General features: G+C 31.4%; 1 protein-coding gene across 4 annotated transcripts; it reads right to left on the reverse strand.

Moving 5' to 3' along the window:
• Positions 1-484: 484 nt before the first annotated feature.
• On the reverse strand, positions 485-23,286 carry LOC133703262 (alpha,alpha-trehalose-phosphate synthase [UDP-forming] 1). 4 transcript variants are annotated; one of them, XM_062127724.1, is made up of 18 exons: positions 23,140-23,286; positions 13,122-13,562; positions 12,770-12,867; positions 12,300-12,688; positions 11,344-11,458; positions 11,095-11,196; positions 10,336-10,486; positions 8,701-8,789; positions 7,875-7,923; positions 5,859-5,959; positions 4,948-5,135; positions 4,021-4,138; positions 3,060-3,236; positions 2,859-2,981; positions 2,692-2,779; positions 2,463-2,593; positions 2,257-2,355; positions 485-1,524 (listed from the first exon to the last, which is right to left on the reverse strand). In XM_062127724.1, exons 2-18 carry the CDS (start codon positions 13,486-13,488, stop codon positions 1,141-1,143), a joined length of 2,769 nt encoding a protein of 922 aa, XP_061983708.1. In that variant the 5' UTR covers positions 13,489-13,562; positions 23,140-23,286; the 3' UTR covers positions 485-1,140. The 4 variants fall into 4 exon arrangements, with proteins under 4 accessions (XP_061983708.1, XP_061983706.1, XP_061983707.1 ...); XM_062127722.1 differs by lacking the exon at positions 23,140-23,286 and adding an exon at positions 18,078-18,216; XM_062127723.1 differs by lacking the exon at positions 23,140-23,286 and adding an exon at positions 14,251-14,420.
• Positions 23,287-27,299: the final 4,013 nt, after the last annotated feature.

Raw genomic sequence — 27,299 nt, forward strand, 5'->3', positions numbered from 1 at the left:
TAAACATAAAGATATTATTTTTATATAAATTATAGCCTCTGTCATGCCCCGATGTAACTTTATTTGGCAAAATTAATGCAATAAAAAATGCACGTATAATAATTTAGTTACCGTTCACTAGGCCGATTTCTCACTTCTGCTCAAAATCTAAAATTAACTTGAGAACTAAAATAAATAAATAAAAGTACAGCCATTTGAGTTATGTTATTTATTTAGTTGTAATATATCTTAATTATATTAAAAGAAAATTGCAATACATCATTCTCACATTCTGCATGGACAATATTCAAAACATAGTTAAATTAACTAAGTTTTATATTTATTCATTAATAATTACAAGTTGAAATTTTTTAAAGTTATTAAAAATTTATATAATTGTTAATTTTAAAATTTATAAAATTAATTGAAATATACACAAACTATTCTAGTTCAAAAATCAATATTAATAAATAAAAAATAAAAAAATTCCATTATGCAATCGAAGTATAAAAGCCACATAAATATTAACTTGTCGTGCAATTGTTCTCTTGGTTTTTACACATCGTATCGGCACCCGAAAACATGCCCACTTTAACAGGCTAAATGTCTGCGTGGTCCCTGAAGGACGGTATCACTGTTTTCAGGACCCAAAGCACGCAAGCATTACATAGGGATATCAGTATTTCTTTAATGGATAAAACTAAAGGGTAAGACAGCTCTTATACACATTGTACATACGCCAGGAGAAGCAAACAAGCTTCATTTACTAACATAGCTGCTCTTTTGCGAGTACTCATTCCAAAATCTGGGACAAAAATAAACATATGGAACGATAGAAGCAAAAGAAGGGAAATGAAGAAGCTGAGGCTACAAGAGTTCTCTTCCTCAAATCTTTCAACAAACGTCTCACTGCGGTGGCTTGCTGCTCTTTCTTTTCTTCTTGTTTTTTTTTTTTATCTTTTATCTTTTTCTTGGTTCTCGGTACCATGCCTTTGCTTATGTGAGGCTAACTACTGATGTTACAACATTCGAACCTATAGAGGACTGTTTCTGTTGCCTCACCATTCCTGCCTTCAAGAACCACACCTGGTTCTTGAACTCTGAGTGGATGCTTTACCATTTGCAGGAGAGAAACATTTCTCGACTTCAGCACTACTTGTCTCACGTAGATGCATTGGCTAATTTCATGAGGAAGGACACGACATCATCTGATGATCCAAGTAGATAGCGAGCATTTGTGCGAGTTCGACCGACAGCACAGGAGAAGTAATTATCTCCCTTGAGATCAAGCACGTTCCATGAAATCTTTTCTGCTGATGGCCGTCGCCCACTCCCACAGCCGTGGTTAGCTGTTCTCTTCTCGGGATTTAGTAAAGGTCGCTGTGCCTTACCTTGAGATGATTTAGACACGCTTCTAATGGCTGGAAGCTTCATAGAAGGTCGTCTATCAATGGGCGATTTTAGTCCATCATTTTGCTTAGTTCTTGCAACAGCTAAGCTATCAGATGGGAGCTCTGGCTCAAAGAAGGTGTACACATCTTCATCCTGATGATCAAGAACATGATAATGAGATTCCACCAATTAAAATGCAAGCACACCAAATCAATAGACACGTTTTCCATCGAACAGTAGATGAGACAGAGACGGTTAATTTTACTTAAGGCCTGAATTGAGAACGGGTTTTGCAAACAGGTAATAGTCAACTAAATTCCAGAAGGTGTTCCGTGAACAAGGCTGTTGCAGGATTAGCATGACTAGAGGATGGTCAGATAGATCTGACATCTGAGGTTTATGTGCATCCTATCAAAGACCAATACCATATTTGAGAAATATGCACACGGAGATAAGAATGGTTTACATGAATGCTCGACATTTGAGCTAATGAGCCATTTGAAGGGCAAAGGGTACTCCGTACATCTTGGAAGTAAATCTAAGAAGGGTTTAAAAAAAGATGATTTAGAAAGCATTGTCATTGCTCTCATATTGAATACTCAAGCAAGTTTCTTAAAGCTGCCAACAAAGAAACTTTTGCAACATGATTATCACATTAGTTATTTAATAATTTCAGTTTTCCGACTTAATAAAATGCACAATAATTCCCATTTATGATACAATATAAGCCTATTATAAGCTAAATCAATGTGTAAAATAAATCCAGCATGATCACGACTTATCCAAGTACATAGACCAAGTCTTGAAAACCAACATCAGATTGAGATTTTGGTCTCCCAGGATTCTGCTTAATATTGCTAGAGAGATTAAAGTTGATGAAATTACCTTTCCCAGAAAATGGCCAATGCATAGGACATAATCAATTGGTGTTGTCATGGATTTACTATGGACAATCTCTCCCAGTATACGATCAATAGCAGCACCCTGAATAAATACAAAGCTGTCATATACAGAACAAACAAGTATTGTACTAGAACAATGAAAAATTTTAGTGGCGTCAATAATTTTAACTATATCAATCATATCGTTACCTTTGTAACACCAACTGCTCGAACCTCAACTGATCGATTCCCTTGGACCACATCAACAGAGGCATTTGAAATTGGGCCCGTCCAGAGGTGTTGCAACATATCCCTTGCTTGAAGCCTCCCAAATTCAACATCTACCATCATAGTAATATCAGAACAAAACAACAATGAAGCAAGCAGAGATAAATAAATTTCAAAATTTAGCTGGTCCAAATTCCAAAAAGACACATACCTGCATACTTGTAATTCCATACAAGTGATGTTTCACAGCGTTCAAAATGTGATCGGGGAGTACGTTCTGTGAAGTACTCAAAAACATGCTGAAAAGAAGTGAAATGTGTCATATGGCTATAGGCAAGAAGGGATAATTAAAAATGAACACTATTATAACAGAGGCACCTTCACACTGTCAACCCATTCCATATTTAAGTGTTCTGGCATTGTTGTCATCCATTCTCCCTTTGTAAGTCGCAAAAACATTCCATGTTCTGCTGCCAACCACATGTCATACTCCCCAAAGTTCTGAGGAAGAGATAACACTTGGTTAAGACATTTTCATAACAGGGTAAATAGGAAATTAATGTGAAATAGAGAAAATACATCATCTAATGTTTTTCGGTCACTCCCACTGAGAACAACAATGGTTGTCTTTCGATCACTGCAAAGTGCTGTCAATGCTTCTTTTAACTCTGGGTGCAATTTAAGTTCCATTTCTTTAATTTGATCAGCTCTTCTCCCAGGAGTGTCCGCTGGCTCAGTCAATGTTGCATTGAATCCCTGTAGTGTACACACCAATCATATGAAGGCAGAAAGCAAGCACAGAAACATTTTTAAAACAATTAAAATCAGGTACATAAACCATATATTAAACTATGATGAAAATTTCCCAAAATCCACTTTAGGATTTCAATATCATGCTGGAAAGAAGAAAAGCACATGTTTAATATGACAGGTAACTCCTATTTAATATGTTCCAAGGTTATGCTTTGTTCAGAAAAATAGCAGAAATATTCATGTCATGAATTCATTTTGTTTCGAATTTATTGATTATTGAGGCAATGGGTGATGCCATGATGATCACCATGTAAAATAGATGAGAAATTTGACCTTATCCATCACTGCAAGGCTGCTTCACTCAACATAATTCAGATGCAATTTTTAAAACGGTGCTAGTAGGCTTTAAGGCATGGAATAGAGGTAGAAATTGGTGCTTTCTCCAAGATCTAAAACTTTCATTTTCAGCTCAACCTTGAGTGATTTAATGTTTTATTTAATTGCATTAGTTTGGTGTGTGTGTGAGTGTTGGCTCAGCATACTCCTCTACAACCTGGGACACAGAATACCATTAACAGGCTAAAGAAAAAATTAAAATGAAGGACATAAAATTCTTTCACTAGAAATAGATTGTCTAGATTCCTAACAGAACAAAGTCGCACAAATTCTGGCATGCATCTAAAATATACTTGTAACAGGATTTCTTATTTTGAGCCGAGACATAATGATTTTTTTCAAACTTAAAAAGAGCAGACCAGTAATTATATATGTAAAAAAAGCAGCATACCAGTATGAGCAATCGATTAGTAGACTGCAAATAACGACTAATTGCATCTTCTTCTGGAAGTGCAGGTGGCACTTGCTTGGTCCTTAGTTGTGCCTCGATAACTGTATCATCTAGTTCACTGTATGGAAAATATTCAAAAATCAAAGTTTAGCACCACAAAATGAAAGTTGAAAAGCTGGAAATTTCTATTCTTGTTTTCATAAAGACTGAAAAATATCAAAATAGCCACATTAAATATTAAAGTTTTCATACATCAGTACTGCACATTTCCAAGTTGAATTATGATTATTAGCAATATGATACTTGACAATATTTGCTAAACAAAAACACCAGAAGATTTTCATTTTCACATACTTAACGAGTCTATTCATCACTATTTAAAGGTTATTGGTACTGATCAATTATTTCCAACTACACTTCACTCTATACACGTGGTATGGTCATTTATTAGCATGCACCAACAGCATTCAAAAGTAAAAAACTGATTAAAGGCCATAATATTGAAATCAATTTCACTTATGCAGACTTAATCTATCCTCCTTCTTCATAGGTGCTAAAGAATAAATCTGCAAGGTCTCCCACAAAACCTTATGCAGATGAAAAAAGAAGCCTTCTCTGTGAAGCAAGCAGCCAGATTAGCGAATATCATGAAACACAATTTCTCAAATTCAAGTGCGTAAAAACACAATAGAAGTGTGTACTCTGGTGCATTGCATCAGAGAAAGAAGGTAGTTCTTTAGGACAAGGTTATGATAGCACAAGGGGGTTTCATTTAACAGGTTTCTTACATGCTGTGAACTCATAAGCCCCCTAATTACAATAGAAAAATAATATCAACAACCTAGTTACCGATGTCCAAAAAGGTTTTAAGACCTAAAGTACTTTTGGTCTTTTTCTCAAAGATAATTTCTGCTATTACAAGTGTACCTCACAAAAGTTTCAGCCCATTCTTGAGCAGTGTGGGTTGTCACATGGACAAAGTTGTGGCGATGTCGCTTCTCTCTTTCTTCAGGGGACATAGTTAGAGCTTGGCGTATTGAATCAGCAACTTCAGTGATGTTCCAAGGATTCACAAGGATTGCTCCAGCACCTAGAGATTGGGCTGCACCTGCAAACTACAAAAATACAAAAAGCCTGCTCTTTTTAAGACTGGGAGAATATAATCCATAAAATACAGATAGTAATTATTCAAATATACAGCTATTGACAATTTATAATATATGATTGATTTTCGTTCTAAATCAATGCAGAAAAACACAGCATCAAGGTTTGGTGTTCATGGAGCTTGTATTTGGTCATCAGTAGATAAAATAACTCCACATGTATTGCTGAGATCAAAATCATAGAGCTTCACTATGGAATCCTGCACAAGTCAAAATCATATACTACAATTTAAAAACCAATTCTTCTGCCTCTGAAGTTTGTGGGAATTCCAGTCTCATTGTTTACCAAATTATTTCACAGGAAGTAAAAAACAAATTGTGATATATTTCGAAAACTGATATATGTCCTCCATTAGTTATTCGGAAGAAAAAGAAACTTTTGTTCACTAACTTCAACATTAAATTTATTTTCCAAGCAATTGGTGATTATGTTTATGAAAGTTGCAGCTTGCTGCTACGTGAGCAAATATCATGGAAGGTGTCAGATCCAGCCATGTCAAGCCAAAACGTTAAGGCAATACAAAGAAAGAGATCCATTAAAAGGATACACCAATAGTTACATAAAAACGACAAGAAGACTAACAAAACTACGTTTTCGCACTTGCAAGAGATAAACAACATCACAAATTTTAGATAAAATCCAGACATCACACATTTCAACTCATCTGTAATTACCTCACTAAGAATGAGCACACCTTTCTTCGAATCTTGGCATGCTACAAACTCATAACTGACGAGATTCATTCCATCCCTTAAAGAAGTTACAAGAGCAACATCTGCAAGGGGAGAGAAAAAACATTATGGGGAATGACAAATTATCATCTGCAAAACAGATCAGGTTTCTTGTATGTTCATTCCATTTCCAATAACAATACTATTAAACCAGTGAGATTTCCACTTTTAGGAGAAAACATTGTGGATTTTCACTGTGATTAACACTGTCAACATTCTGAGACAAAGTTCTAGTTCTTGAAGTTTGCCCAAAGTCTAAAATTTAAGCATTTCCAGACCTCAACTGACACTTTGATATTTATACATTGTCTGATTTCAAATCTTCTAACTTCATGAATTGACTGTAAATCTGACACCATGTGGTACCCTAGAACAGATGGCATACTTTCGTAGTTAATTCTTGGAAGAATGGCATTTCACAAGTAATAAGAAGATGAGACTCAAACATTAAACAATAGCATAAAATCCTGCTTGGAAGTATATCATTTCCAGTTAGAGCAGTTAATACATAAGGAAAGGCACATATTCAAATAGTGAAGATGAGCAGAGTACAATATGAATGTGTAAATAACATAACTTGTGAACAAAAAGGACTTCTTACAAAAAGATTTGCTCATAAAAATATATAATACATGTGCGCACGCGCGCGAGTGCATGCATAAATGTATGTGTCCACTCCATTTAGAAGAGTGTGTGTGACATGGCTGTTCAGATGAACATTATCTTGAACAAACTCCATATCTGTCCTAATAATGAGCTAACATCCAAGAGATGCAAATGCATTTGGAACAGTTTACAGGAACAAAAACCAAAGTGATGTCAATTTTAGTATCATCATGTCGTAGTCATTGTCTTGGGTTTTGATAATATTTATGTAACAATTCTTGATAAGTAGAATGTAATGTACAAAGGATATGCTACTAAACACACACAAGCAGACAGTGCACAAACACAAATTGATGTCTCAAACTGATAATATTCTAGTTGCATTCCACTTCATAAGTTTAAACTTATTATTTAGCTTTTCTGATGATTTGGCTTTTGAAGTCACTCCCAACCCTGCTTATATAAATGCAGCTATCCAGGAAATATTGGCGCTCCCACTTGCACATCCATTCCATTATATACAAATGTGTGCTATGTGGCTTTTCAGATAATAACCATTTTAAATGAGGATTCTGTTGCCGTCCAATAAATAAGGTAGCATCTAACTGATGCAAGAGTTTGAAACATAGGCTGCAGGCTGCAGCCTGAATAACCAGCAAGGATGTGAACTTTGGTATTGGCTGTCATTTCCATCTTTACCTTGTCATTATTGGTGTTGTTATCATTACATTTATCATTAATAATTAATCTGCAGTGCTTCTAAATGATGGAGCATTTGTTCTGTTTGATACTTCATTGCCACATAGCAAGATTTACTGTGGAAATGGTAAGAAGGATTAAAAACTTTAAAATGACTGGTAAAGGAAATGGGGGAAAATTAAATAAATTCAGAAGAGAAACTTAACCAAATTCAGGGAAATAAACATCCAAATCCGAAGATTATAGCACATGATCAATCTATAGGTCAAAAATATTTCAATAAAACACATTTGTGTGCTGCCCATATGCACTTAGCCACATAGTAGATGCCAAAACAGGAATTTTTTTCTCTTACATGCCAGCTGTATTTAATAAGATACGTGTCAATTGTGGGTAAAAGCTTAAGTTAGAGATAAGATTTTCTTAAAAACAGGTCTAGAAAGGTTAAAATAAGGGCATCATGATTAAGAGTCTTTTAGTGAAACCATATTTGACAATTGGTAATAAGAGCCACTAATATTGGCTGCTCCATTGTTTTCAGTTGCAGAAATATCAATAAGGTTAATCTTATGCAGAAATAGAAAAAACTATAAAAAAAATTCCAAAAAAAATGAAGATAGTAGGAAAACCGAAGTTAAAGGATGAAAAAATTACCAGTAACTGCATATAAAGCACACAAGGCATGGAAGTCGAGAGAGCGATCCTGCAAGCACAAAAGAAACTGCTTCAGGAATTTCCCATTAATGATCCCCAGATGCAAGATTAAATCATTAGAAGATGACTCAGAAAAACAAGGCATTTTTTCAGGAGCAGAGTATAAATCTTTAAAGAAGTTCTAATACTACAATAAAATCTCCCACAGGCAAGCAGAAACCTAGCCAGGGTCTTCAGATTCCTCTTATTTATAAACCACCCAGCTCAAAAACTGGCATCTTGTTATCTGTTTCTTTTCTTTTTCTTTTTTTTTCCCCCATACTGTATTGTTTTGTTGAGACCTGAAAAAAACTTCGCACACAAAAACTGTTTACTCCCACATAAAATTCTTTTGTTTTCTCAAAACGTTTTCTCAATGGCTTCTACTTCAGTTGGACATAGAATGTAAAAACATTCAATTATGTTTGGCTATAGCTTCGTATGCCAGGATTTTCCTTTCAATATGAAGGCCAAACGCCCTTTGGCTCATCCTTTTTTTTCTGAAACAGAGATCTGCATGAGAGTTCTTATTTTTATATTCAAATATAAGGCAAAATGTTTATGGTGGCTAGGTATTTTATTCACGTATTTGGTTTAGACACAAGTAAATTTCCAGCAGAGATTCATTTCTAAAAGTATCGCAAGAAGCTAGAAATGAGATCAACATACAGCCAATGATAAATTTACTCCTTTCAAATTATAATTTGTCAAGCCAACAAGCAATCTATAATGCATCTCAAAATTTTCATTTATAAACCAACATTGAGTTGAAAAATCAAAAACATACCAGGTGGTGTATTGGAACAGCAGTTAATGTTCCAAATCTGCCATTAATGCGTCCAACAATTTCATGAACTTGGCTTGTAAGTTTTTGATCTGTGAATATAACAAGAAAAACTTACTGATTTATCTTTTTCGAGAAGGCACAAAAGCCACAGTTGAAAATGCTACACAAGGCTAAGAGTCAATAATCTGTTATCATGGCTGTGACAGCAACAAGCACATCAAAATCAATAAAGCCTAACGTTGCTGATACAAATACACTAGAAGACAAAAAAATCGATGCACCTCGAATGACAAATCAGAAGAAATGAAATTAAGGAAATCTAAACCCAGTTTGCAAGTAACCAATGAATTTATCAAGGGAATAATAACGAGATAAGAGTAAAAAAAACTACTATAAAACACAAACTATTACTAAACTAGAAAATCTTGAGTTATCTCGTAGGTGTTACTAACTTCTATAAGCACCTAAGATCAACAACTCAATAAAGATAGTATCTCTATCTACCATTATATATATTTGGGAGCATTCTCTCATGCATTTTTTTCACTCTCCTCTGTCCCTTGTATATTAATGTTTTCTCTCATATGTCATTTTTCTAATTTTGAAAAATAATGCCCTCAAACCAAAGAAAAAAAAAAACAAAGAAACATAAAAAAAATTATAAATTAATTTTAAAAGTTAATAGAACTAGGAAAACCTAGAAAATAAAAAAGAAATGAAAAATAAAGAATGGAATTAAAAAAACTAGGAAATTAAGAACTTGGAACATCCCAATATAAAAATGAACTAAATCATAAAAATATATATATATATATATATAAAAAAAACAACATTGAAAACAGTGAAAATTTTGAAAACCCGCATCAAGCAAAACCCTTTTTTTATATATCTTTTTGGGATTTTCCTTGGCTTTTCAAGTTTTTGTTTTAATTTTTGAAAATGAAATTTTCATTTTTTTCTAACTTTTTTAAAATTAATTTTTCTGACATTTTCCTTCAAAAAGTGAGAAAAGATTGTATGAGAAAAAAATACGAAAATATAAGGGCGTGTGAGTAAATAATTCCTAAAATGGCATTTAATATGTCCAATTTATTAGGGTAGCTAAATCAATTGACCCCAACTCAATATTTTGCACGTAACTCGCAATGGGCAATAACCTCATGTAATTGTGGTATGATGGCATGCTCAAGAGTTGATATCCAGCTTTCATGTTCACATTCCTCATTTTCCTTTTGAGTGCCAGCTGAAGGCTCGAGCTAACTCTAGTTGTAAGGCCTGAGGTGAGGATTTCCATAGAGACCTTAGGTTCAATTTACAGTGACCTCCACTATAGAGAAAAATTGAAAAAGAAAAAACCAGAAAAATATAAATGTAGCTTCTATCATTTAGGAAAAAATAGTAACATAAGCAGTGCAATTTGGAACATTTTTGTACACATAGGACACAACCAGTGCTTAGGAGCGAAGATCCAACTTGATTCCCAGACCTTTTCTTTCGTAGCATATATTGTTTCGGCATATGGGACAACATAACTCTTAAAGACATAAATTCCATAGAACAGTTAGTTTGAAATGCCAAACATGATGATGACTAATGTCATATATGGAACTGTATCAAGGGTGTTAGAAATCATACACTCAGGAACATCTGTTCTTGTTGGCACGGCAATCTGCAGTAGAACAACTTTATCACGCCAGACGGAATTCTCCTCGAGAAATTTTTCAAATGCAAGAATCTTCTGTGGAATTCCTTTAATCATATCAAGGCGGTCAACACCTAGCATTACCTGTTAATTATAATAACAGGAATGAGATAGTAGAATATAATCTAATGACATGGTTTGTGAGAAAAAACGGATGACAGTGAAGTTGACAGCGTGAGATAACCTAAACCTTAAAAGTTAAAAGACGTAAGATAATTACATGAAGGTTTAATTCTATAAAGATCAGAACAAATGACCATGAGGTTCTTATGGAGTAGTGCTTATTTCAGAATATGCTAGTCTTGGTGCTGGAGCCTGGAGCTAGTTAATCATTTTAAAAAATATGGGTAAAAAACAGCTGACCATCTTCTTCTTTTCTTCTTTTTTTCCCCTCAAATACTTTAGTAATGAGAACTGACTGTTTAAGTGTTCGTGGGAAACAAAATTCAACTGACACGAAATAAAACAGAAATTCAAATTATGTATGATTTGGCAGCTGGTACTGGAGGTTCTCCAAGTTTCCATGGCCAACAAAAATCAGAGATCCCATTTCATGCCTATTACATATGTTTCAAGTGCTTCAAATCATATACTCATGCAATAAATGTCAGGTTCATAATTGAAAAACTTATAGGTTTCAACTACCATATTTTAGAAAATCAAGAACTTAATCAAGTAAAGATCAGATCTACCTTTCGGCCAGCAAATCTTTCCTTCAGTTCTTTGATGTGTTCCTGGACTTGAGGGAGTTCAAGAGCTCTTATGAACCGATCTGAGTCTATCCCAATGGGAAACTGATTACAAGAAGATGAAAGAGCATGATTAGTATAACAGGAGTAGAACCTTATTTGCTCATGCAGTGGTGCAACACCAAAAAGTAAGGAGTGACTCAGTGAAAAAAGGCAAGGGGAATTCAAATGAATAATTCTACTCAAACATACCGCAGCAACTCGAGTCAGCCTCCCTTGATCCTCAACGCCTTCAGGTGTGCCCTCTAGCCCAAGAATACGAGTACAAGCACTAACAAAATGTCTTGCATAGTCATAGGTGTGAAACCTGGAGGAAAAATTAACATGTTAAGTAAAGTCGTGAGTAATAACAGGTCTTAGCAAATACTGCAAGAATGCTCTTACATCTGAAGCAAAAAAAAAAAAAAAAAAAAAAAAACCAAAAGGAAAAGGGGTCCTATTCATGTTACCATGAAATTAATTTGCAGTATCAAAAAAATATTAGTGAGTTTGAAAGCAAAATTCCTGTTATATTCAACAACCAAGAGTGGCCTCTAAAACCAAATGATTTATTGTCAAACTAAAGATAACCCTAGTTCTAGATTCCTACCTATACAAACCCTGGACACAGAGCCACTCCATATTTCATTCAATAATGCTAGATTTAAAGACCCTAAATCAAAATGTTCAGAGCAGTCAGTTATTTATGGAATCCTTTCCTAAATTACTAATTTTCCTCTAGCTTCCCTCATTAACTGTAACTACCAAAACTCAGATAAAGTTCAATCTGATGATTTCAAGCCTAAATGCACTTCAAAGTTTTGTTTGCCTGCCACAAAAAAAAAAAAAAAAACAAGGAATCTCATTGGATCATTAGGTTTCACTCGCTCTTGTCTCTAAATAGACAAGGGAGTTCAGAAGAGGAACAGAAATAAAGTCCCTTACATTAATTACGTGTACAGTGAACACAAGAGATACTAACTCAGGTGGAGGGTGCAAAATATGGAAATGATGCATGAATGAACCATTCTAGTTTAAGTGAATTTCAAACAATTTACAAATCCAGCCATTTTCCCTTGTAAATGTTTAACCGTATCAACAATTCTAGCAAGCTAAAATGGAATGCTATATATGATTTAAGAGACTTGCATTACATAAGTGAAACTTACCCAACTAAATCGGCTGCAAGAACAGAACGTAGTAGGTCTGATCGAGATGGCAGCGTCCTATGGATTTCAGAAGAAGGAAAGGGTGTGTGGAGAAACCAACCAACTTTCATATTATTATTGTATTCCTTAAGGCATTTTGGGAGGTACATCAAATGGTAATCATGGCACCAGACAACATCACCCTCCTCATAGTGCTGATTCACCACATCAGCAAACATTTGGTTTGCCTTCTTATATGCAGCAAACTGAGACTGGAAACTTCTGGTCGTGGCAAGTCGATCTTCTTGTGGAAGCCCAAGGTAATGAAAGAGGGGCCACAATATATTGTTGCAGTAGCCATTATAATATTGATGAACAATCTCTTCGTCAAGGAATACCGGAATACACCTCTGCAATAATTGAAGAAGAGGAGAGAATCAGAAACTTTTGATTTGTTAAGTTCAAAAGGTTTCAGGCACAGAAAGTTATACCTTTTCAGCCAAAGCTTCAGTAAGCGCCTTCTGGCCAACTTCATCTGGCACATTAACTCCAGCCCAACCAATCCATTTCGCCTCAAACTCCTTTACACCTTGGGTAACGTTGTCCGAAACACATCAGGTACATGATCACAAGAGGAATGAGAAAATGCAACAAAGATAAAATACAGAATTAAGTAGAGAACAAATCAGAGGAGATACAGAAGCCTGAACAGTAAGAATGAATAATTTCAATGACAAACACAACTCGAGTATTATTAGTCTCAATTACTTTGGGGTCCACTACATGTATTGTTATTCTCCATTCCATCAAATGGTTATAACAAAAATCAATGTAATTGCATACCTAGAAGAGCAGTGACTAAGCCCCCAGCACTTATCTCCAAAGACCATGAGTCTTCACCTCTTCTAACTGCAGATACAGGTAGTCTATTAGCTACCACCAACAGCCGTTGCCTTAAAGGCCTGACATCCAGCTTTTCATATCCGTCTGCGATAGCACCTTCCAAGTATTGTTCGATAAATGAATTGTTTAAGCCGTCACCTTCTCGCGTGCGCAAATCATGTTCACATGGTTCAGTTCCTCTATGGTTATCAGTTACCTCATTTGAATAGGCAGACCTGATACTTCTCCTTTGCTCTCTTATCTTTAAGAGCCGTCCGACACGACCTGAGTTAAGGGTAGAGTTACCGTTGTACTGGTTTCCAGGCATACGCTCACTTTAGTAACCCAACCTCCAATCAACAATTTGATGGGATAATGGTGTTTTCAGAGCAATTGAATCTCCTACATTTTTGTTTGAAAGAAAATTAAGTGCTCAGTAATCCCTATAAGCCACACAAAAATCTCAGTCCTAGTAAGTAAGACACTAAGAGAACTACATCAAATCATTGTCACATCTTAAAAAAACAGAGTGAAACACATTTCTACGGCTGTATAAAATCCAATTATCGGACTGAAATAAATGGCATGAGCATCTTTTGCATATTCATCAAACAAGACAAACACAAAATGACATAAGGGCAACGAGAAAGAGATAAAACAGAGAATGGGATCCACAGAATAGCACTGAAGCAACAAAAATGGGGTCTACAAAAAAAATCCTAGCTATTTAAGCCCAAATATTTGAACCTTCTCATTCAAAAAATAAACCTCAAATATCCGAAAAAGCATCACCACCCTTTTTTCCAGTTCATGAAAGCAAGACTGACAGATTAGCAAAGCGCGGACAAGAAGAATCATAAGATCCACAGAAGCAATTCAATTTAGCACACAAAAACAGAGCTCTCTTTGTTTATTTTCACTCAGTTGAAAAGGCAAATACATTGCATGAACAGAAACACTACAAAACACTTCCTCCAACTTGAAAATCAAGTTGAGCTTAAAAACACAAACGCAAGTTAAAAAGAATCCAAGATATTCCAAACACAAAACATGAATTACAACTCAAACAAGAACGACATCAAGAACGCACCTAGGCAGGCAATACAAGAACTGGCTTGACAGTTGGCACCAGACTTTCGGGGGTTACAAAAAAAAAAAAACAAGGATTCGGTGAAAAAGACTGATCTTTTTACTCAATTGTGAAACTATATTTGAATTTATAAAGATGGGTTTCAAGTAGAGAGAGAGAGAGAGAGAGAGAGAGAGAGAGAGAGAGATGGGAGAAAGAAAAACGAGAGGGAGCACAAAATCCCCGTGCAAGCTTTATAGCGTGCATCAAGATTCAGAAGCCATGCAAGGATTGTGTTTTTTTTTTTTAAATGATACACAATCTTTTATACCATCAAAAGGTATGTGATTAATTAAAAATTTGAGGTCTGATTTTTAAGGAAATAGCATTTACCACGATAAGTAACATATTATAGCTTCTACATCAGTAGATATTAACTAATATTTTAGTATTAATAATGTAAAATATTTTGTTATAGATAAAGATGATACAGATTAATGAGTAATATTGACCTAAGAATTGGATAAGTATTCATTATTTAAACAATCAACGCTAAAGATTAAGAAAATAGTTTTAAAAAAAGAAAGAAAAATTCGATATATATATTCAGTTATCATTTGGTGTAATTAATTGATATGCCTATTTGTTGGGGTTTGTAATTATAATGCCTATTTATTTGCAACAACATTTTTGGTAATTTCTTGCATTATTAGCAACCAAGAAAATTCTATATATTGCCTTAGATATAGAAATTATGTGTAGATTTATTATTGATGATATTTATTATATTATTCTCGTTTTCGAAAATTGTAAGAGCAAATTTATTGCAGGTTCAATGGTAAAAAGTAATAAATTTTTTTAAAAAAACTTGTGGGACAAAATAATAATAATAATAATTATTATTATTATTACATAAAAAATCAGAGGTGGCATCATTTTTTCTTTTTCACTCAAAATTGCACAAATTATATTGTGCCACACACACAAATTAACTAATTGGATACCCAAAACCAAAATAACAAGAGTTTTAATGTAAAGATCAAACTATTGTTTGAAGATCATCCAATTAAATTAACGTAATTATTTATTCAACTAAACACTCCAATGAAACCCTTCAATCCAACGTCTCTGAACAAGTAATCATATTATTTAATTCAGGAAAAAGTCTCCAGACTTCGCGTTAAAGCAATTAAGCAAATGGGTGCATTAATATCTCCTAGCATACTTACAACTCCATAATTTATTGTTTATTGAGAAATACACAAGAACAAACTTTACTATATATAAAGGAGCTAGCACAAGTACAATGCAAGTTTTATGCATGGAATTATGATTTGATTCCAGGATTGGTTTAAGCCGGTCTTATTTTTTATTTTTTTTACCAAGATGATATTATTTTAAAAAAAATAAAAAAATTGATTTCCTATTCCATGAATCAAATCCCTTTAAAGATTTCCTATTCGTTTTTTAATTCAGTAGTTGAGAGGAAATTCCTCCGAGTTTCCTGCTGCTTACCCAAGCGAGTTTCATTGCAGGATTTATTTCCAACTATTTTATATGCATGATTAATGTATTTCTATTACAAAATGTTGAAACTTTGACGGCTAGAATTATAAATCTAAGAGATTGGTGTGGTGATTTTTAAGTTTAGATTCTACGACTAATCTTCTGAAGAAGAAGATGGACGCACAAACTTAATTTTTAACTCCTGAAAAACTTAATTGCTATTTTCACCTCTCTAATTAAAATGATGTCAACTTCAACCCCCAGATCCACATCCGAAAAGATTATTAAACTGTTGAGAAGCAGAAGAAGTAACCATACCGCACCAATAGCTTAAAGCGGTTGCATGTAGAAATAGATTATTAAACGTAAGCGGCCAACTGATGGCTAGAAATAATATCGTTTTCCACCAAGGCATTGATACAATCATGAACTTATAATGGACCCAATAAAAAGGCTATGACGGTGTCCTGGCCAGCCACAGGATACATACATGCTCTGAAAAGTGCTTAGCTAAGTGAGTGGTGTCCAGCTGCCCCCACCTACTAGAAGTGCTAAAAAATCATGACTTTTTGAGGTCTAAATTTGAGGTTTTTTAGAATAATTGAAGATTTATATAGTTATTAATTTTAAAATTTATAAACTTAGTTGAGTTAAGTGTAAATTGATCTAAATATACATGTTAATAAAAAAAAAATCAAGACTTAGCTACACAGGGGGGAAAAAACATTTCCGGGGGATAACAGGAAAAACCGCGCTTTTTAGACAGTGACCATTTTTCAGAAAGCACAAGGACAAGGAGGAGACGAGATTTTTAGTTGGAGTTTATTTCTCGTCCAATCCCCACAGAGAAATGGCTAACGATGGTGTATCGGCTAGTATTCTGCAATTATTAGCAGCCAGCTGATATGACGAGTAGAAATCTACTTGCCATCATGCCACCCGCTCTATTGAAGACAAGAATGCCTAATAATTTCTAGTAGGAGAAATTGTTGAGTAAATACAAGTTATTTCATAAATAGAGTTTATAAAAGCTCGTCCGGATAAAATCAAACCACAAAAACTCATAAAATCAATTGTTAAATCATAGAGAATATAACCCATTAAATGTTAAAATCTTTAGATAGAGAGGTTTTTATATTTTCTGGAAATAACTTCTTTATCATCTTAAAAATATAAAAGAACCTTTTTTATATTTGGTTTTGAATTTATCTCCTCATGAGCATTCATTCTCAACTCAAATCCAACATGCATCTCGTGTTAGAAAAATATGTGTGTGATAATCAATTGATTTGCAAGGGGAAATTACTAAGGACTCTACCTCTTGTATAATTAAACACTTAGGCCAAACAATTACAATATTAATAAATAAAAAAATAGATTTGAGATTAATTAGGAAATTCAGGATTTCTTAAATCATCCTTTTCTTACAACTTAAAAGGAGACCAAATGTCCATGGACTTGACAAAAAAAGAGACCATATGTACCATCCAAACGGTTGATGTATAATTGTATACTGATAGATGTGGAGTTTATCCCTATCACTAAAATTAGTGGCAGTTTACTTTCTATGCCAACACCATTATTCGCAGTTAGTGTTTACCATCGTTTATTTTTTAAAAATATTTTTTTATTTAAAAATATCTTAAAATAATATTTTATATTTTTAAAAAATATGTTAAACAAATAAAAAAACATTTAAAATTTTATTTTGAATATAAAAATCAATTTCTTTTTAAAATAAACACGATGTGAAGCTTTACATCAAATCCTGCCATATGCCATGTGCTGTGGCTGCTGAAATATATGTTTGATTCGGAGGTGTGGTGATTTTTTATAAAAATATAATCATTTTAAAGCATTAAACTAAAAATAAAAATCCACCTCCAATCCAACAGAGTGGAAAAAAGCTCACGCAATAGAAAAGATTGATCAGCTGAAAGCTAAGTGGACCGCACTATATAGCTATTGAAATCTCAATCAGAACTTTGTCTATTCCATCATTAATTGGCCTCATTAGTTGGATTTTTTAAAGCATGGTGAATGCACAGACGCAACGACAGCTTTAATTTCTCCTACTCTGAATTCTAATCTCGGCACATAATGTTTGAAAACCAGACTCTGGTGCATATTCTAAGCATGCCCAGGGCAAACAAATGCCTTGGCCAAAAATAATTGCGCATGAGAATGAGAAGAACAGGTAAAGCGGATGCAATCCAAGATGACATCGATAATCCAGAAAGAAATGCATGGGCATAGAAATTTGGATCCTAAGAAATATGCTGTTTGTAAAAAGCATGTTAACAGAAAATAATACCATATTAATCTGTTCTGGGAGCGTTTACCTTCTTCATTGGCATGTTGATGCAGAGGAAAAAACTTTTTCGGTCCTGAGAAGCGACAGCAGAAATATCTCTAAATTAATATGTCTATGGCCTGATAGATCGAGGAATTATCCTTCCCCATCGCTCGTTTGAAATTGAAGTACTCGAAAAAGAACCTTCAAACATGTGGCTATGGGTATTTAAAAGTGTTGTTATGATTATTTTTTAAAATATTTTTTAAATTTTTTTTATTTTTAAATATATTAAAATAATATTTTTTAAAAATTATTTTTTATATTAATGTATCAAAATAATTTAAAAAATATTAGAAAAATATAAACTTGAAGTAAATAAAAAAATTTAAATTTTTTTTAAAAGAATTTTTAAAATACAATACAAAAATAAATAATAAATGAATAGAAGAAGGTAAAACAGCTGGTGACAGAAAAATACTCGCATGCAACTTGGTGTTTTCTCTGCCAAACAAAGGCAAGTGGACGTTAGTATCATTGCTGCTGTCAGATACATACTTGGGATTCTCGAGTAGAAGAGCCCGTGAAGACCAACAAACACCTAGACAGGAATTCGCAGCAAAGCCATGAATTTCTCACACACGCAAGAGGTTTGGTACTCAAGATTTATATGGGTCCCGCTAGGAAAGATACCCTAAGCCAAAGGCCTCATGATCAACTGATGAGATGATCTAAGCCATTCATTTGTAACTTGCTCTTTTCAATAGTCAATTTTTCAAATTTCACCGTAAAATCCCAGTTCTCAACCAACCGGTAAAAAACACAAAAAGATCTCAAGGTCAGAAAAGGCTTGCTGAACAATAAATTGGAGACGTGAGTTTTTGCCAAAACTTCTTTAAAGAATTGTCACTTGTGATATGAGCTCATGATCAGGTGGGACATAAATTGAGTTTTTTTGGTTTTGAGTACTTTCAAAAAAATTAATAAAATAACACATTATAAATATTTTAAAAAATAACACAATTTAAAAAATTATAAATAATATCTGCGACTCTTGAGTCGTGAGTCACAAATATTATATGGGACTCATTTAAATTCTAAAAATAAATTAACACAATTTACAATAAAAAAAAACAAGGAAAAAAAGAAAATAACATTACAGATACATTAAAACTCTGATTATGATATCACTAATATCGTTGGAAAAATATCGAGTCATTCAAATGTGCTGAGAATTATTTGCCTAGAACGACTCCTATAGCACACTACGATCATCATTAATGACGTTCTTTAATGTTGTTTAATTTATCTTGTTGAGATTTTACTAATAGTACCAGTAATATTATTATCAAATAAAAAGGTCTAATAATTTGATTTCTTAATAGCATGTTTGTAAACCTATGAATTGAATTTAATTCAGGTGTTTTAATGAAATCTCATATTTGTAATCTTAAATGTTGAGAATTGAATTTCAAATGAAATTTAATCTCTAAAAATACTATAAAAATAAATTAGAGGTGAACCACTTTGATTTATAATTTCAAAAAGAAAAAATATAATATTAAAATTAATTACTTCAAAATACATATTTAACCCTTTTTAAAAGATTTTTAAAGAAATAAAATGAAGGTAATGAGGGTTATATAGAAAATAAAATAAAATAAAATATATCTTTTCTAAACATACGAATTCAATTTATTTATTAATTAAATTAAAATTAAATACTATGATTAAATTTTATTGTTGAGAATTGATTTCAAATACCTTCTAAATTACCGGGTAGACTATCAATTTAAGAACTCTATTATCTTATCAATCGAGATAGAACAACCATATACCAGCATGATTGTCAAGTTGACAAAGGTAGGTAAATTTTTCTAACTATTTTCACTAATACCTGGTGGCTTTATTCGCTTTGCACAGTCCCTTTAGGCAGACTTTCATGTATCATGAACATTTGTATCATATTTTTTTAGTACTTTTGGTTTCTAGCATAGGAAAAAAAAAATCCTGGTGCAAAAAATATTTTAAAAAATAATATAATTTAGAGATTACAAATGATATATGTGATTCATGAGTCCTAATTATCCTATAAAACTCAATCAAAATATAAAATTATTGGATGCATGATTCAATAAAGAGAGAGAGAAAAGAGAAAAAAAAGAAAAAAAAGAACTATTAAGATATACTAAAACTCCAATAATGACACTATCAGTATTGTTGGAAAGTCACCATCGGTAATCAGAGTGAGTCACATGAGCAGTTCAAAAACAAGTGAGTTTCGACACCTTTATCGATTGTGACTTGTTTTGGTATCATTAGATTCGTCTCGTCAAAATCTTTCTAACAATACTAGTAGTGTCATCATTGAAGTTTTGATGTGTCTTTGATATATATATTTTTTCTTTGTTCTATCTCTCTCTTTGTAATATGTAAAGAGAAAAAAAAAGACTTCAAAGATACACCAAAACTTTAATGATAATATTACTAGTACTGTTGAAAAGATCTTAACGAAACAAATCCAACGATATCAAATAAGGTTACAAATAATGAACGAAGTAGGCTCCACGAGTCGTTCAAAGGTGTCGAGGCTTACTTGTCTTTAGACCGCTCGTGTGTCCCACTCTGGTCACTGTTGATGATCTTTTTTGGTGTCGTTGGATTCATCTTGTTGGGATCTTTTCAATGATAATGATGATGTCATTATTATAGTTTTGGTATGCTTTTTTTTTTCTCTCTACTAAATCATGTATCCAGTAATTTTATAATTTAAAAGAGTTGTAGATAATATGAATCACAAACAAATATCATCCATGACTCTCTATTCTATTTTTCTAGATATTTTTTGCAATGTTTTATTTTATCATATATTTTCTTAATGTGCTAGAAACCAAGAAGACTCACGTTTTTTCGAAGAAATTCTGATTTCTTCCGTTTCATGCATTTATTGAGCACTACCTAATGCCAATTAATTATTTGAGGACCGTTATATAATCTGGAAAGCTGCAGCAGAGCACTTTTAACAGTCAAGTCTGGAAACATAAAAGCCAGAGCATCCACTGAGCAACTTTTAAGAAATTTAGAGATTTGTTTTAGTAGCACAGTATAAATAAAATATTGAAAAACAGTACAGTTGAAAAAGTAGTTGAAAAAATAATACAGTTTATAAAATCACACATAACATATTAAAAAAATTATTTAAAAAATATAATATTATCTATTATAATATTTTAAAATATAAATTTCTAATTATCTTATATAATATATAATATTTACAATTTTTAAATTCATAGGTTTTAAAATTGTATTTGGTAATTATAAAAATAATTGTTTATTAATAATTTTTTTTTCAATAAAAAGATAAATGCATGTAATTTTTTGGAAGGAAAAAAATCACAGCAATTTTGTTAATCAAATCACGTGTATCTATTTTTTTATGAAAAAATATTTATTAATAATAAATATTTTTTTATAATTAAAAATAAAATATTAAAACCTTTAAATATTATGTGTTATCTTTATAATTGAGAATTTATATTTTAAATTATTATCTTTAATAAATAAATAAATAAATATATATTATCTTTATTTGATAAAGATAATAAATAATATTTATTTATTTTTAAAATTTAGAATAGCTTTACAAAAATTCAATATTTTTAAAGAAATCACGGATACTATTTGCAATTACGTGACTTTTTAAACTATATTATTTCTATTGTTCTATTTTGAAAAAAAAAAAACCTCATAAACTTCTTAATCAATGGATCACTATTGGACTTGGATGGATCGCAGGGAAATCTTTGGTGTAATCTAGAATGACTGCAACTACAAGCAGAAATGGACTCCTGGTTGACCTGATACTACTCACTTTCTTTTTTCTATTTTTGATATTTGCAAGCACACCATGTCCTCCAGTGATTGGGACTCACTGTGCCAAGTCACGCCAAATCTCTGCCAAGTAACGCCAACTCTCTACCTAACATTCGGGATCATGGCTAGTCATTTTGTCTTTCCAGTCCTAATTTTTTTTTACATATATTTTTTAATTATTTTAATATATTAATGTTAAAAAAATTATTTTAAAAAATAATTACTAACATACTACATAACAAGCATGATTCAAAAGATAATAATGTGTACGTGACACTGACCGGAATGGGAAGAATAATGAGACACGGGATTTGAGCATTAGACAATAAACATAATGCGATACGGTACAATTAATATTCTTTCAAGGGTCTTCAGAATAGATGAACGTCCAGAACTCCATCTACAAGGTATTTTTGTTATTTAATTATTTTTGGATTTTAATATCTTTTTCTACTTATATTTAGATTTTTTTTTGGTTAGGTGGATTTTAATACTTACTTTTGGATTCTTTTAATAAAACTGGCTTTAATTTATATAAATACTTGAAGCAACCTTAAAATTTAATAACATTAATTTCATTATCGTTAATTGAGAATTTACTATTATACTACGAGGAAACTATATATGAAACCAAGTTTTTATTTGACATTGCAGTTCAATTGAGTTTGCCGGACTTTTAAACAGGTTAAGATATATCTGTAAAAAAAGAGAAGAAGAAGAAGAAGGAAGATTTGTTGTTGGATCACAAAACCATCAACGATAAGGCTTATTGTTTGTCAATTTTGGAGACTAGATCACAGGCATGTGATGTGCGCGCGCGCGCGCATAATAGCATAGAATAGCCAAACAAACGTGACTTTCAAACTTCACTTTCCGTTATTGGTGCTCAGTTTTCACAGCAACGAACATGGCATCATTTAGAAATTGAAAAAATCAACAGGCAAATGAGCCATCAGTACTGATAGACGACGCCTAGAAGGACTCAACATGCGCTAAATATGTTTGTATTTATCGTGTTGTGCACATACGTAAACGACAAACTAAAAGGTATATGTAAGATTGGAATATATCATGCGTATTTGATTGAATCTGTAGTCTGATTAACATTGAAGATTTTCGATCATGAAATTAATTAAAGCAGCCAAACACATAAGGAAAAAAATAAAGCTAAGTTTCCAAAATCCAAGAAGAAAGACAAATAATTAAATACTTAATTGAAGACTGAGAGGAAGCCGAACCTGGATATGCGTACATGAACGACGATGATCAGCTGCTTCGATGGAGCTCTGAGTTCATCGAAGATTCCTTCGATATGTAATGGCTGCTTGCAAATTCAGAGTGAGAGATTTTGATGGAGAAAGAGATTGATAGGAATTAAGTGGTAAAAGAAAGATTTATATACGAGGAGACATGATTCCGTCAGGGTGAGATTTTTTTTTCTTTTTTTTTCTTTTTTTTTTTCTTTGGCGGGCAAGAGAGAGAGAGAGAGAGAGAGAGAGAGAGAGAGAGAGAGAGGCTTTTGTCCACTGGTTTGGAGGGAATCTATTCTCTTTTTTTTTTTTTTTTCTGTTTTGAATTTACTTTACCGCTAATTTTTATTTTTTTATTTTTTAAAGTACTCCAAGGATTCCTGCTTTTTCATTCCTTCTTGCATGTTTGTTTTAAAAAAAATAATTTTTTTTTGTTTTAAATTGATTTTTTTATAATATTTTATCGTTTTGATATGCTGATATAAAAAATAATATTTTTTTAAATAAATATATATTATTTTAATACATTTTTAAATAAAAATTACATAAAAAACAATTATTACTGTAATCTCAAACACTATTAAAAGCCATTCTTCGCCCCTCACATTACTTTCATATCATTTTTTCATGAATTTGTGCCTTTCTTATTGGCCCAAGATACTTCGCAGACGAGCCCAAATATTTTTCAATGTAAAAGAAAGAATATTAAGATGAGTTAAGTGTTCTTAAAAATGTAAAAAATTAATAATATGAGATTTAGGTTATTAACTCAACTAAATTTAATAATTTTTTTAATTTAAATAATACTAATAAAAAAAATACAATAGCAATAAATAAGCAACAAAACAAAATTGACAACATAAAAAAACTGCGTTACTTATTAAAAGCAAACTAAATAAAATTATAAAGTTTAATTTTCAAATAAAGGAGAAATTGAAAAAAAACTAAAAAAAAAAGCAATAAAAAAATGATATAAATCAACTCATGTTAACTCACTATTAATGGTTCTAGGCATAAGATTGGGATAAACCTATAGAAAGAAAAAAAAATGAAAACCAATTCCTAATAAATTAAATGTTGAAAGAAAAAATAAAAAAATAAAATTAAAAAGACTTAAAAATACCAAAGTCAACATGTATTAACTATTGAAACTCGTGACCCTAGTCATGAGGCTAAGACCAACCCTATAGAAAGCAAACCCTCAAATATAACGCAAAAAAATTCTAAATCAATAAAATAATAAGGGATGAGATTGAAAAAAATAAAATTAAAAAAAATTAAAAAACAAAAGCAATAGCAATAAGAAAAACAATGACTAAATTTAATATAAAAATAATTTGAAATTAAATGTTGATGGATGAAATTGAAAATAAAATTCAATTAGAAAAAGAAAAAAAAACAAAAATCAAAATAATAATGACCATATTTAATATAAAAATAAAATAAAATAAAATAACGAGGATGAAATCGAAGAAAAAAATCGATCAAAAAAAGGTTAAAAAAACCAATAGCAATACAAAAAATAAGGATTAAATTGGATCCAAAAAACAAATAAAATGATATCTTTATATTTTGGTAAGGAAAACAATGACAAAATAGAGAGAGAAAAAAGTTCACTAGAGCCCAACCACTTCTTTTATGTGTACATAATTTGCATCAATAGAAAGATCACAACGAGATGCTTCCAACACTATTTTGAAAAGCGATATTTGAACATGGAATGATGCCACAAGCATCGCTCAAATAGTGTAGGCGTTTCACGCACCGACAATTTTTTTTAAAAATAATAATTATGTATGTCAAAAGACAATATCACACCATTCAATTTGTTAATAACTAGAAACCAGTTTAAAAATATAAAAAACATTTCATGAATGCAAGATTGAAAAAAATTGTTTTTAAAGGTAATATAGTTTTTATACTATGTTTTTATAAAAATAAAAAGACCAAACAACCATGGTTAGCCTTTTAGCAAATTTTACTTATAAGGATAATATAATTTTTACATTGTACATATAAAATATAAATATACTAAATTATTCTTGATTAATTTTCTAAAATATATTTTTTAAGAGTATTATAGTCTTTACATTGTACATTTAAAATATAAAAATATTTAATTATTTCCAATTAATCTCGTGATGACTATGGTCCATGTGAAAAAGATTGTATTCCACCCAATAGCAAATTCATTGATTTTTTATCGGAAGAAAAAAATTATAATTATACTATTATAGTGAATAATGATGTGTGTTTAGAGACACGATGAAATTTTGCATGATTTAAAAAAATAATTTAAAATTTTTGAATTATAATTCAAAAGTTTGTTTGATATAACTTTTGAATTATAATTTTTTTATTCTAATTTATAATTCAAAAGTTGTTTTTCATAAATAATCTATTAGAAAAGTAAAAATAATTTTATATTAAAAATACATTTAATAAAAATTACTCAAATTGACTTATATATATATAATAAAAGTTTTAACGTTTGATTAAAACAAGATTTTGACTTAGATTTTGTTTTACATGACATTTGCAAATCGAATTATAATTTTTTTTATTTTAAGTTTTGACTCATAAAAAAAATGTAAACATGTTTAGTTAAAAATAAAATTTGACTTATATAAAAAACATGTTACAAAATTAAGTCAAAATTTTAAATTAATCAAAAGTTAAAATTTACAACTTTAATTTATAGATTATGTTATACTAGATCTCTTATTAAAAAAGTCATTTTAAATCATTTTTACCAAATATAATTATAATTTAAAGTCATTTTAACTTATTTTTTACTTGAAAAACAACTTGTGAATTATAACTTAAAGTTAAAAATCATTTCTAACAAACCATGCCAACCAGCTCTCAATTTTGTAACCAAATTTGGTTTAAATTACAAGTTATCTCCACCAATAATATCCATGACTTTTCAATGAGTTAAAATTAAAAAAAAAATTTACAAAATTTATACCAAACAGAACCTAAAAATTATTTTTAAATAACATATGCAGTGTAAGTTAGAATTCATAATTCATGTTAAAAACTATAAGTTTTATTAAATCAACTTTTCAACTCAATTTTACAACAATATCTTAATTTAAATAAAAAATAGTTGTTTCTAACAAATCATTTTCAAGTCTTCTCTGTAAATCAAAATAAACAAGACTTAAATAATATTTCCCTTTCGGTCAACAGACCTTGCCAATCCATGAGCAGACCTCGGAAGCCATCAGGGGAGAACACAGATATGTCAAACACATTACATCATGGTCTCCGGCTTCTCAAGATTCCTAAGACGCAGTTAAAAGCAATGTGTGACGCTGACAGGGTCGGCTGTTTTAATGACTGCAAATTTACCAATGACATGCTATTTTCCCAGGTAAAATCTTATTGCTGCTTCTTATCACCTTAGTCATCCTCTGGCTAAGTACTTTTGAAATGTTTAAATATTTTTAACGTCTTGTCTTTGCTTGCAAGCAAATATCATAATAATATGGTATGTAATCATTGATGAACATAATAAAATATTTTTTATAACCTCTAGCTTGTATATCAGTATGAATTAAATTTAAATACTTGCTACTTTTATCTATAAAATAAATTAAAAGACTCAACTATAATCTTTATTAATCTTCTCTCTCTTTTTTTTTATGGTACAAAAATCATCACATTAAATTTAAATAGTCAATCATATAGATATCACTTGTAAGAACAAAATTGTTGGACCCAAACCAACCTACACCCATTCTTGCTCTATACCAAGAAAAAACCCATATTCTTTTAAATATCAAAAGCATAAACCACATGTCATCTCTTTCCTATATGTCATCCTTAGCACCATCTTTCCATGACTTAGAATTTTACTCACAAAAGAGTTTTCCATGAACAATTATTGTCTATCTATAATTGATGTATACTCAGAAAAACTATTTGTATCAGAACATATATGACGATGAATCTAATATCAACCCATCATGTTTTAGGGTTATCCACCAATTTTACTTCTGACTTAGAAATAATAGCTTTGTAGCTTTTTGATCAACATTCTCAATCACGTTGACTTGAGCATTCTTTCTTTTTATGATGATGAGAGTCTTTAGTTTGGTGCCTTTTGTTGTAAATAAATCAAGTTCATTTGGATTTTGTTT

The sequence above is a fragment of the Populus nigra genome, chromosome 9 (assembly GCF_951802175.1).
Source record: "Populus nigra chromosome 9, ddPopNigr1.1, whole genome shotgun sequence".
NCBI lineage: Eukaryota > Viridiplantae > Streptophyta > Magnoliopsida > Malpighiales > Salicaceae > Populus > Populus nigra.

What these genes read in the sequence shown, in the direction of transcription:
- LOC133703262 (XM_062127724.1), bottom strand. Translation starts at nt 13,488, where the DNA reads ATGCCTGGAAACCAGTACAACGGTAACTCTACCCTTAACTCAGGTCGT. An exon ending in AAGAACAGATGTTCCTGAGT is followed by an intron (nt 8,790 to 10,335) that starts GTATGATTTCTA and finishes TTATATTCACAG; the next exon opens with ATCAAAAACTTACAAGCCAA. An exon ending in TGCTTTATATGCAGTTACTG is followed by an intron (nt 5,960 to 7,874) that starts GTAATTTTTTCA and finishes CTCCCCTTGCAG; the next exon opens with ATGTTGCTCTTGTAACTTCT.